Here is a 13,338-nt window from a genome sequence, read left to right on the forward strand (position 1 = left end):
GGCTGTCTCCGTCTGTACGTAAAAGGGACATAAAATTTCCTTAAAGTATATTACAATGAAGAGAGTATCAAATAACTAACTAAATGACAGAGAGTCGTTTTTAGCACGTGATAGTAAATCGGCTGCTCAAGAAATTTCCTTGCTTTTCTTAAGGCATAAGGAGGTTCATCATAGTGTTAACTAAAGCTCGACATTGGTCCCTGTACAAAGTTGGTTCACTATAATCAGTAACAACATCCACCACTGTCCCTTAAAATATATTTTATTGTTTTATGCAATATACGTCTAGTTTTCCAAGTCGTATCTTTCAATGAGTTATTCCCACAAATATTTTATACACATTTTCGTTCCGTCCCTGATGAATGCTACATCTCGTTCTCACCTCATTCTAACAATAAGGCAAAAACATAAGCTCATACTCACGTAATTGTTTTCCGAAAGGATTTTATTTAGTCAACACAGAAGATGTAGATACACAGTCAACACAGACGTTGAACAGCCTCGCAGGAGATATATAAAACAGGACGGATGACTTCAGAAAGAAATAAGATTTTAAGACTGTGACAATAGCAGCGACCATATAAAACTTGAAAACGTTGGAAAACATACATGATAAACAAACACAGCAGATGGTCATCCTCGGGAAGACATACTTTTTTACATATATATGTTATTTTAACTTTCATTTTACCAATGTGCTTGAGCACAATTTACCATTTCCGTAGGAACAAATTCAGAAACTGGTATTTTACCTTCTGTGGTTGTCACCAAGGTCATGTAAGTGGGGTACTTTGCCACCAGCCGTCGGATGACGTCAATCTGTTCCAATGCCAGTTGCACCGCGTCCAAATGCTGAGTGGAACACGGAACATAGGCCGACCAAAACTGCAACATGAGAGAGATGACGCTCAGAGAATATTAGGCATGTAGATTATAATGAGGCCTATAATTTAAGTAAGGCCTGTTGTAACCATTTTTATGAGATTTTTTTAGAAAATCCGATGAAATCCTTTTTGACCTTCCTGTAAGTCAGTAGCAGTATGAACTCAAAATTACAATTACGGATCACCTTTAATGTAGACCTCCAATACCAACACCGAACTTAATCTAAACCCTTTAATTTGTTTACGGGTTAAGTTTAAATACGCGGAAGGACAGGCATAAATGTCTTTATTTGAGAAAAGTTTGTGTGTTTTATTTTGTTTGTAATCTAAGAGAGGCCAGAGCTCCACAGCAAGAAACTTGTGTATAAAGACGTGATAACAGGGAAATGTGATACATTTACTGGAGTCTGAGACAGAATTGCTTGCGACTAGGGGAGGCGCAAAGCTTCTCAGTGGTCAATCGTTTCTAGAGACGCCAATCAGTCGGGACCCTGCTTCGGCCTCGCGTTGCTACGTTTGCAAGCACTCTGTAAACAAGTGTCTAGCCAGATGAAGCGAACAGGGCGTGTTAAGTGCTGACGGCAGGTCGGGTACACTCAGGATATTAATCAACACTGAAAGATTATTTAGAAGAGGAAGTCTTATAACGTAGAATTCCCCAGTCCCTCAAGGAATAGTCAGGGATGGCACATTAAAATAACGCCCTTCCACTTTATTCGAAAATATTATTGATTATAGCGTATCGAACGGTGCAATGAGTGTGAATGGTAAATTGGAAGGGATATGTCAAATCTATTTCAGGCACAATCCCAACCTTTCTAGCGGAAATGAGTAAAATCACGAAGCATGTCTTAAAGTACAATGTGAAGAGGACAATTTATCGCACTGCCTCGTGTTGCTGACTCTCTCTTAGGTCCAAATATTCTCTTCGGCACCCTGTACTCGAACATCCTCAATCTACGTTTCTCTCAGGGTGACAGTCTGAGTTTCACACCGATATAAAACACAAGGTACGCTTAGGGTTTTATAAAATATAAAATTTATGTTATTTATATGTTTTATGCGTGTAAATTAAATTGGACACAAAAGGCTACTATTTCTCTTAATATCATACTGAAACCATATCTCATCACTGTTACAAAGAACTGAATTATTAAAGGAGTTTAAACGAAATAATAACTTTATTTATATTTTGACTACCATAATAAATTTTGGAACAGACTGTACGAACTACAGCTTGATGTGCAATGCATTTCAGGGTTCAATAATAGCCCAGCATGTAGCATATAAAACAGTGTGAAGAGTACATTTATTTGTCTGCAACTCGAAGTTGGGTTCTGATGTTCAGCGTTTAGTATGTAGCTCACGAAGTCTTGTTTTTCTCCCTTGTTCGGGCAGCATTACTGGTAACTGCTGGACATCTACGGTACCGGGGTAATATTGCTTTCATTTCTATTGGCACTCACGCGGGAGGAAGTAATTTACACAAGACTGCTGCTTGCCCGGACATGAGAGTAGCCTCATGACTAAAGGTTAGTGCCTTGGGGGTTGCAGCCTCCAATCTATTGTCTGTGCCCTTTCTTCCTCAACTCTAAGAACAACTCATCATGTACAGAAGAACGGAGAAAGAGAAACTACTGTGGCATGTTTGTAAATTAAGAAAACCGGCAACAACGCACAACGGAAAAGATGTACAAACATTTTATGGGAAGAAAATATCTTGAAAATATATTTTCTATTATTCGTGTGTGATTTGATGACAGCCAATTAATTGTCTAATCACAACTTTCGGTTATCGAACAATTTGTTCGTTTTCATATAGAAGCGGATTAGTCCGTCACTTCCGAAGAGTGAATTCTGGGTTTCGGAGTGGAGTGATCAATTGGAGCAAAAGATCCTAAAAAGGCCAATTTCCATGTCACGTTCTTATAAAATATTATTTATAAATGCCAGATCTGTAGAAAACCCATTCTAACATTGTAATGTCTTATATTATACGAAATTAAATACTGAAAGACCAGCAGACATGTAGACAGACGGAATTTTAAAAGTAGACAGTTAACAGAAGCTTATTTTTCCAATAAAATCACCGAATAATTTTTGCGTAATCACAACACCTTTATGAATATGTCTGTTTCTCAACTTAAAAATTTCAATTAGCATTTTTATATGTCTGGAAACTATAATATATTCTTATATGCCATATGCCTAGCTGGCACAGGTAATCCTCGGCCGGCAGTAATTTTATGTCCGGTCCGCGTAAAGTTTTATAATTTTAACAAATTATTTAATTCACTACTGTGTAATCTAATTCTATTGAAATAAGGAAGCAAATAAAAACATTAGTTAGGAAATGCATATTGTGGTTTTTAGGTTGTGACGCAGTGTATTACTTTAGGTAATTACGAAATATCGGAAGAACGTATCGGCTTCATCTTCAGGATAAGCTTGGTAACTAACCACAAGACTTCACGGTGTCACAACACGAAAGACTACAACCCACATTTTAACCGCAGTGGAATCTCAAGTCTCACATTAGAACAGACGCTGTGAGGTCTACCTGTACCAGAAATAACAAAGAAATTATCGTAGGTACGCAGTGTGGTTACAGAAGACTAATCTACGAGTTCAGCAATGGAATTACTTTGGAATAAAAAATATAAGAGGAAAACAGAATCAGGAAACGAATAAATGTTGCATTGCATTACTGGGAACAAGAGCCAACATAAATCCCTCCCCCTTCCCCAGAGGCGACTCAACCCCGGGCCTACGTCTCGCTCTCTGCTCCAATTATGTCGGCAGGGACAACACAGCAGTTGTAAATTTGTAATGAGATGAGAAGATATTCCTCAGGCAAATAAACAGGAAAGTTAGCATCTTTGATTCAAAGTACCCTGAAGGGCTTGAATTCAGATTTTCACATCAAAACCCCATTTACTTGATTCGTGTCATATTCTTATTATTATTATTGATGTGTTGTCTGAAACAAACATAATAAAAAATTGGTTTCCTTATATACCCTCCAAACAATCAACAACGAAATATATTTCTTTCAGGCGTGGAAAATCAAGAAATTTCTGTTTCAGCAGTATTAAAACATATATATTTTTATTTATGTGCATTAAATTACATGGCTTATATCTCGTTACTTTCTTTTAAAAATATTTTCTCTCTGATACATTCATAAGCCTATACAAATTCGTATTTTATTTACTTGCTGTAAATTCATAAAGTAAATTAATTTACGGTAATAAGCATACATAACAAAAAATATAATGAAAACGAAATAAATGGCCTATGGAAGAATTTGAAGGCAACTTCAACCTAATTTATGCACAACAACTTGAATCTTAAGAACAGCCTCTCTTATTATCGTGCTTATTTATATATTAAACACGTCGAAACACTAAGACAACAAATTAATAAAACATATTTCAGAAAACGCATTATACATGCCTCTTTTTAAACATCATATACATATGGTACTCTCCTTATAACAGGGGTACTCTGGCGATCGAGCAATATTACACACTTCGCTGCAGAAATGCCTGAGCTACTCTTAAAACCATTTTCAGCAGAATCGTGTTGACTTATGGCGTATCATGTAACAGTTTAAGGAGGTCGGTCTACAAAAAAAAGCAGCGAAGACCAAGTACATGTCAATGCACACTGAACTTTTCCTTTAATGAATTTTAATATTTCCCTCTTCCCATGTTTTTCCTCGAGTGTAGAGAATCCCAATTCGCACAAGCAAGATGCTCAACTAGTTTAGGACTTGCGTAACTCACAGGTTTAAATTTCTATGACACCCCTGGGAGATGTCTGTGGTAACCACAGGGCATAGCGGCGTTGCTCAAGTGGTTTGTGACAAAGGCTGGTTCATTATACCAATAACATGTGGGCACTGCGTACTGTCTAAAGTATTAACTTAACGTGTGCATATTAATAGGCATTTTCCACCGTTCTTAACTTGAGAATGCTCTGGGATTAGCATCAAAGTTCTTTAATGGACCCATCTAACTAGGCTATGCATATACATTTATTTTCACAGTCTATACACAAACGTTGTAATTAAATGATGTTGTTAAAATTATATAATATTAAAACATTATGTAGTATAAAATATTATATTTTGGCGCTTTTTATCGTAAATACGATTTTACATTATTTAGCGCTTTTTTACGACATGTTTCGATGGATAAGACCTCATCTTCAGGTTTATATCAATTTTATAATATTTTAAAATTATTAGATATTTAATCAACACAAACATGACGCATTTAAGCTACAAATAGGCTATGCAGTTTTATCTGATGACGGAAACATAAATAGCTTCCGAAATGTGATAGGTTCTCAAAATTAAAGACAACGGAAAATGTCCGCTAATGTGCATCAAACCTTCGGCTTTCTGAGGCATGTCTGACACAAAGGATATTTCAGAATTTTGCTCAAATTCTGAATTCGGGTGATTGCTTGTTGTTGTTCTGTTATTATAACATATTATTATTCTTTACTGAGAATTTAAGCAGTAGCATAACTTTTATGGTTCTAGCTTAGTATTGTAAAGGTTTCGGGTTCGATGCAGACAATTGCTACCAATTTTAATAATGTTGATCATGAAGATTTCTGTCTTCTGGGTTATTGCGCCATGTAGTCTGGTAAATTTCCACCAACGTTTTAGAGGTCACACTACCTCCGTCATCAGGGCGATGAATTCAGGCAGTATGCCCCCTGAAACGCTGGTATAAATCTACCAGACTACATGGCGCAATAACCCAAAAGACAGCTATCTTCAGACTCACAGCTGTAACCTCATAATCATAATAATAATAACAATCGATCATCATGATGACAAATAATCACCTGAAACTACAAATGGAGCCAATAATCTAAGAGTGGAGATGTACAGCGATCATGATATTGGTGTGAATCTTTAATAATCTCCGTATAAACGATATTTTATAAGGAAGCTGCATTTATACGTTTGAACATTTAGGAAAGATTGTGTCGTAGAAGGAAATACGGCAATCCATAGCAGAGACTGAGTTTCATCAAGGGACAGAAACCGTGAGTCCAGAGGTGGTTTGGCTCCTCCCCGGTGGTCACCCATAAATCTAATACAGCAAATTGAGATTCTAGGTTCGTACTGGGTCCATATGGACGGGACTGACGTACTCCCTCTGACTGATGTACCCACTGTGTGCCGCGAAGTGCACAGCCATGCGAAAAGTATCAGAAGCTAGGGCTCCAGGGACAGACAAATTTACGATTCTGGATACCTTTTCTGTACAGTTGCAAGAATAAACGCAGTTCATCCTGTAGTGAAAAAAACAAAACAACAACTTTCCTTGGTGTTACTCTTGTCCGTCGCTTGTACATTTATAGTTGTGCTATTTTTGGCAACGTCTCCAAATAAATCTACCTATACACGCTGTTTAAATTTTTTTTGTTATAACTACAGGATGGGTGGGAAGTAAGTAGGCATTGAGAAATGGTTATAACCTCTATATTTCCAATGCAAAGATAATGAAAATAATTTTTACACACCACCGACGCACGAATTATGAAATCCTATTTCGTGACGTATATGTACACATTATTTTTATTAGGACTGCATTAATATTACAAAATCTATAGCGATTATTTAATATCTACTTACTTCCCACCCACCCTGTAGTTAACGTCTGAAAATAGGCTGTATCATCGGCCGAAAGGTTATTATTTATTTCGGTATTTACTTTATATTTTGGGCTGCATAATGAACAACAAACAAAATTCGAACCGAAGCAAATATTATCAGAATCATGAAAGCAATTAAAATGCGCTGGGCGGAGTATGCAAGTTCCTCACTAGAAGACGAGAAATGCGTAAACTTCTGCAAATAAACTTAAAGTTAAGATACCACTTGGAAGACTCAGACGTATTCGGCAAGATATTATTAAAGTGGATCTTAAAAGTATGTGGCGATGGTGAGGATTGGATTCTTCTGGCTAAAGTTAGGGGCCAATGTTTGTCTTGTGAATACGATAAAGAATGTTAGAGGTACATAAAAGACGGGGAATTTCTTGAATATCTGAGTGACGATCAGCTTTTTTAAAAATCTCTTTTCCATGGAGTTGGTAATTTTCAGCCAAGGTTTTCATTTCAACCACTTACACAACTCCGTACGACAGTTAAGGTTTTGCGTGAAATGTTCAAAGTAAAATAGGATGTGACACTTATTTCCAGACCTCTCACATACAGAAAATGGTTTCCATTATTGTGGGAACGAGGCGAGAAAAGAAAACGGGATGGAAGTCTGAACATTTTCTCAAGATGAGAGTGTTAGATTAAGACTTGCGAGACAGATTTTCTTCTGTCTTTTTCCTCTGTCGTTACTTGAACAACCCCCCTTTATTTTTGCCGTCGACATAGATGTATCTGACACTTACCCTGTCACATTGTTTGTTCTGCCACAATTTTCTGCTGAGAGTTTCTCAAAAGAAATCAAAATCCTGACACGATATTCACCCGTGAGCTTGCATCCCAAGCTAAATATTAGCTTCATTGGTATAATGGAAATGCTAGCCCAGTATAACAGCATATCTAACATGCCATGACTTCCGGGGTAAATTATTTTACACGATTCATATTTTCTCTTGAATTCGCGTAAAAAAAGGAATGCAAAGACTTATCTCAATCGTATTCTTCAGGATTGCGCGGCCGTGAGATTTGAAGTTATTACCACCGTTATGAACGGACGTTATATCTTCTGCCGTCAGGGTACGTGATTCATTCCTCAGAAATGAGAAATTTACGAAATGAAGATTTCTGTCCTCTGGGTTGTTGCGCTGTGTAGTCTGGTCGATGTTTACCAACGTTTCAGAGGTCATACTGCCTCCGTCATCAGAGTGACCTCAGAAACTTTGGTAAACATCGACCAGACTACAAGGCGCAACAACCCAGAAGACAGAAATCTTCATACTCACCGTTGTGAAAACCTCAAATCTTATATACGAAATGAAGTTTATGAAATTTGTATCCAGTCTAATATTATGAAGGTACCTGATTCGAGAAGGATGAAGAACGTTAAGACATGCAGCCTAACAACTTAAACAAAAGATTGCTTGAAGAATTATATTACACTTTATGATAATTGATAGTAAACATTTACCGGTCTGAGGTGCTTCAGGATAAAGTTACACGGAAATGTTTTGTGTTGAAAATGATGAACCGCCTTCTCCTTTAAAGGAACAGAGTACATATGCAATGATTTATTAATCACGTATTTGTAAAACACGAGGGGTACAGGCGATGTAGCGAGTTGATCTTTACTTTATTGAAATATCACTTTGTTACGTAACAGCGAATTCGTTCCGAAGCCCCAAAGTTTCAGTCACTGAATGCTGAAATCACGTGATCTTCAAATCCATGTTCCCCAAGTCCCAATCCTCGTTAATTAACATCTCAGATATTTCTATATCAGGAATCTGTCGGCGAAGTTCAAATGTCTCGCAGGTTCCGTAGATGAAACGCATTGTCCGAGAACTCTAAAACCACGATAAACGGCATGGAAGGGAAATGTCGCTCCAACATTTATGCTAATAAACAGCACAGACAAGATAGTGCAGATACAAATTACTTTGCTTGAATTCTGTTAAAAGTATTATGTAAGTAACCAGCTGAGCTTCTGGTACAAGAACCCCGAATGTTTAGCACCGTATTAATTCCATCACCAACTGTGGGAAAAACAAGAGACTGTACGATGAATGAAAAGTTTAGAGAAGATACTGGAATCCAATTTTGTTAATAAGTTAGAAGATAAACGGCTACAATATTCTGGCCATGTAGAAAAAATGGACAGAACGAGGTTCTGGAAGACATCAAGAAGAACGGAAAGATATGGTAAGAAATTGAAATGTAAAAATAAAAGCAAAGTACAGTAAGAAGTCTAACTATTCTAAAATCTGCGTTATGCTTCACGACATGAAAGTCGAATCGAAGTAGTTTCATATGGCTTTTAGCTTCGCCCCAAGCTCGCATAGCTGAAACTAGTCATGTGTTCTTACAGGAAGGTGTCGAGCGTCCTTCGAAAAAGGACGCTCGACACCTGTTTCACTATATTGAAAAACCTAAGAACAGTTTCAAGTCACATCTGCTCATGGCAAACTTAAATTTCATGTAATACAAAACTTCTTTATCAAACAAGAAGTTTATGTTAAAACTCGGATCAGTTCACAGCATATCGATTTCCCAGCAGAATCATTCAGCAAGCTAACTTCATAGTAAGAAATTTGAACTACAGCTTTCCACCGGTAACTGCATCTACGAATTCCACTCTACTTAAATAAGTAAGCTTCTTAATAGTGTCCATTACGTGGTAAAGTCCGCAACAAAAAATGTGCATAGAAATTAGCAATCACATCTAGTAGTTTCGAAAACTTACGGACGACGAATTTAGGTCGGAAAATGTAGTAATTTCTTAATAAACATTTAAATTATAATAAAAATTGTTGTGTTGTGTTGTTAACCCAGCATAAAGAACTCTGAAGCTGAAAATATTCCTGATGTCGACGTGAGTCTCGCAGCAGGTACAAGGCATTGTGTCTGGTAATTCAACTTCTTCCCTCAGCCCCTCAAAGCGAACGACAAGACAGTACCTTCAAATAGGCCACGACCGCACATGTTCAAATAATTACTTCCTTAACGCTGTATATTAACGCGTCTAGGTCTGTCGACCATCACCAGCAATATTCACTCAAAAACTCATTCATTCACCGAATTCTCTCTACACAAAAACTGTGTCCGTCTAAAACCGGAATTCTGTGGGCCACAGCCGAATATAACGAACTGTGACGCCGCAACTCTTTTGCTACAGAGGCTCTATTGTTATAAACAGAAGCCTGCCCTTATTTTCCATATTCACATTTATACAGTATTAATTTTATTCACTCATTTACATCCAGCTTTACACAAATATTCACCTCTTTCCTAATTCTACAGCATTAGCACAATTTATCATTCTCTTATAAGCTACATCTTCATTAATCACAAGCCATTTTCAACAAAAAAAAATTGTTGCTCCTACTTCGTCACGAAACATTTTAATGCAATATGTAAAACATCACCCTCATCCCTTCTACATGGAGGGCGTCGGCCTTTCTCAAATCCTTTCCTAATCCCTCTCAGTTTCCATGTACCAACATTAAACCACGCTAGTCCACATCTCACATATCCTGCATGCTTCCCTACACTCAAATTTCACACTAGAGAGAATGAGGGGTTAGGGTAGCTTCAAATGTCGAAATATCTATACTGAATTTTATCAAAATCCTTCCAGCAGTTATGGGATGAAATATGTGTACGGACAGACACAATCAACGCTCTACCCATTTATATTGTGCAAAGATCGCAAAATAAAAGACTTATTTTGTGCTACATCAGAATTTCACTACAAGCGTGTGTAAAAAGTAATTGCATTGGCGCGTTGCTTTACAATTTACGATCACTTCCTAACAGAGTAATTAAAATATACAAGTCTACGATTTTCCTCGCTGCTTAGTGTAGACGTAATAACTGGTCTCTTTCAACAAGGGAAGAGGATGCTGGAGAATGGGACGACTGTTGGCATCACCAAATAATATTACGGTGATTAAATCAAATATGGTGGCTGGGTAGAGAGGTGCGTAAACAGTTGGTCAGAAAATCTGTAGGGGGAGCTAGGAGGCTTAGGAGTGGAAAGATAGGAGGAGGATTTCAAAAAGTGTGTAAGGGTGCGGGCTGGAATCATGTGGCTGAGGATGTGAATCAACGAACCTTATGATTCCATAGTAGACAATATCATACGGTAGAAGCTCAGTCCTGGAAGACTTTTGGTTTTCCCTTGTCAGCAGCGCGTGACCTATAAATCAGAGAACTGAGGGTTTTATTTATTGGCTGAAGAACTTAGCCGAGTGGGCTTGCCAAGTATAGCTACACTAATGCGTATGGCGAGGTTCACTGAGTGGCAGCCTTCTGCAGCTACAAAAGGGACATCTTATAGCTTATAAATATCAAATAAAATCATAAAGAATTAGCAATAAATTTGAGGGAGATTCCACAACACACAATTCTAAAGCTGGCTGTACTCCTGTACAAAGATAATGGGATGTCACTATGCCAGCTTATGTTTTTATTCTATCAGTTTCCATTATGTTCTATATAGAATCCTATATAGGACATGTATAGGTACAAAACCAACAGATTGGAATTAAACTTGTAATCAGAACGCTCCAGGATTGAATCCAACCTTCACCACTAATATCAAAATTAAAAAGTAAGAACAAATATGTCAGTATAATGACAACCAGTTACCTAAATATCAAGATCCAACTCTTGAAACGTCGTGTATACCAGACAGCATAATGCTAGTGTAACACACGGGGCTGTCGCCAAACACCTTGAACTAAGCGTAATTTGTATCTCAGTTCCCAGGCTAAGTCCCCTGTCCATTATTCCAAATCGTTGCCCTTTATCATTGTTAAGCCGTTTTCCATTAATCCTCGCCGACTGTGTCCTTTGGAGCAAATGAGATGCCGGTTCAACCCACAGATCACAAACTGTAAGACTAGCAAATTTAATTCCACGTTACCTTCGCCTAACAGTAGCCTTTTTCCGCTTCTAACGAGAACTTCATCTTCCCTTGTCCACCAAGATTCGCCCTTAGCTACACTTTATGTTTTGGCAAAGATGCTATTTCCATGATTCATGGAAGGAGGAATTAATACAACTAATTTTTAAAGAAAAGGGACAAAGTAACTGGGTAAATAACAAAGCTTCAACTTCACAAGAATATTAAACAAAATACTTCTAACCACATTGGAGTCTTTAACAGATATTATTGTCTGTCCTGAAGTGGTTTAGTTCCGAGGTTGTAGAGAACCAAAACGTAAAGTAAAGCTGTCTCACTATACGCCATGTAGGCGCTTGGGGGGGAGAGGGATAGAGAACCAAACTGAAGTATATTAAGACCGCCAGATACTCATGATGCTCGTCTTTAAAAACCCGTATCTACTCATCCCTGACTGCACAATGTTGGAAGCTTACTCGTATATGTTAGAGTGATTGTACCAGAGGGTGTAGATACACAAGTGGGAGGCTTCAACTCCAATCCCCTTGAGGGATAACACTGTGGGATGTGGTGCTCACTCTCGGCAAGGATGACACATTGCTCCCCCTGGGAATCCCGTACCTCCTGCATCCCGCCACACAGCACACATGTGGGCGTACTTAACATTATGACGTATACACACACACGGTTACCACTCTACAGGACATTCGAAGTATCAATGTATATCTGGATTAACTTAGAATTTATTCAACGCCAACTTTTTAAGTTTTTGCGGTAACTCAGTGGAGTAAAGTCACTGTTGTAGGTCTCAAACCTGATATAGCCCAGATGCGTCAGACGTGTTTACCCTTAGCTAACGTGTTAGGTTGTAGCTTATAAGTTGTATGGGCTATATGAATATCATATCTAACATCTGAAAGCACTGTGATTACTAAGTGGATAATCTGTTCAAAGAAGAACACTTGAAACGAAAGGATTTAAATTGAAAGCCATCATAGTAACAACAACTTAACTGTGTAGCGAACAATAGGTACAAGGCTATTTGGGTATTAAAAACATAAAACACGACGAATTCTTGTACAAATTTTGCTTACAATTTCAACACAATTAATTCAACGTGCCCTTAATACCTGATCCCCACGTACTGTCACTATAGTCTATTGTCAGCGTTAGATTACTTGGTGAATAGGGATTTTAGTTCGTCTCGTTATGGCTAGGTTTATGCAATGGGACGACATGGCCATATATTTACCGGCCATACGAGCATTCTGCGATGCACTGATTGTCCCATTGTCATAGGTGCACACTGCTGTTATTTCGGCCAATAGTACCGATCACAGCATTTCATACTAACATCCCTCCCTTTCGTACCTCTTTTATAAGAAGCCACGATAAATGATTTGGACGACATCTTCCTGAGCAATTAATTTTAAAAATATTTAATTAATTTATGCACGATTTTCCTTCAAAAAGTGGCAACTATATGTCGGCTATCTTTATACTATTGTTATGTCCTGCATTACGGTCGGGATACATAAACAATTTCACAGGCCTACCAACTTCCTTGCTAGCATACTGTTGTCATTATAACGCTTAATGGCAACGATTCATTAGCTTCGATATTATCCACTGTCTGAAATTTAAATAATAACAATACAAAAATTAATTTATAGAACATTATACACGTCTAGTTGTTTTAATGTAAATTAGACAATGGATATAAGTAAACAATTAAATATCATAATGGTAGCGTAATTATTACACTGTCGTTAAAATTAATAGCCACTTTATTTATCTGTATAGCCAGTGAACAAGAAAGGTTAATTAATGAATGAATGAGTCTGTTACAGTATATAAACAGATCTT

At 37.6% G+C, this 13,338-nt stretch overlaps 1 protein-coding gene across 5 annotated transcripts in view; it reads right to left on the reverse strand.

Moving 5' to 3' along the window:
- Window positions 1-13,338, reverse strand: part of LOC110840498 (dipeptidase 1) — a 254,454-nt gene that overhangs the window by 39,672 nt on the left and 201,444 nt on the right. For all 5 annotated transcript variants that reach the window (XM_087353977.1, XM_087353974.1, XM_087353975.1 and 2 more), the window contains one exon: window positions 753-885. In XM_087353977.1, coding sequence (XP_087210103.1) covers window positions 753-885 — 133 coding nt within the window. The remainder of the gene's footprint in view (window positions 1-752; window positions 886-13,338) is intronic.

Source organism: Zootermopsis nevadensis, unplaced genomic scaffold, assembly GCF_977971745.1.
Source record: "Zootermopsis nevadensis isolate Lab colony 2312 unplaced genomic scaffold, Znev_1.0 Znev_ptg000022l, whole genome shotgun sequence".
NCBI lineage: Eukaryota > Metazoa > Arthropoda > Insecta > Blattodea > Termopsidae > Zootermopsis > Zootermopsis nevadensis.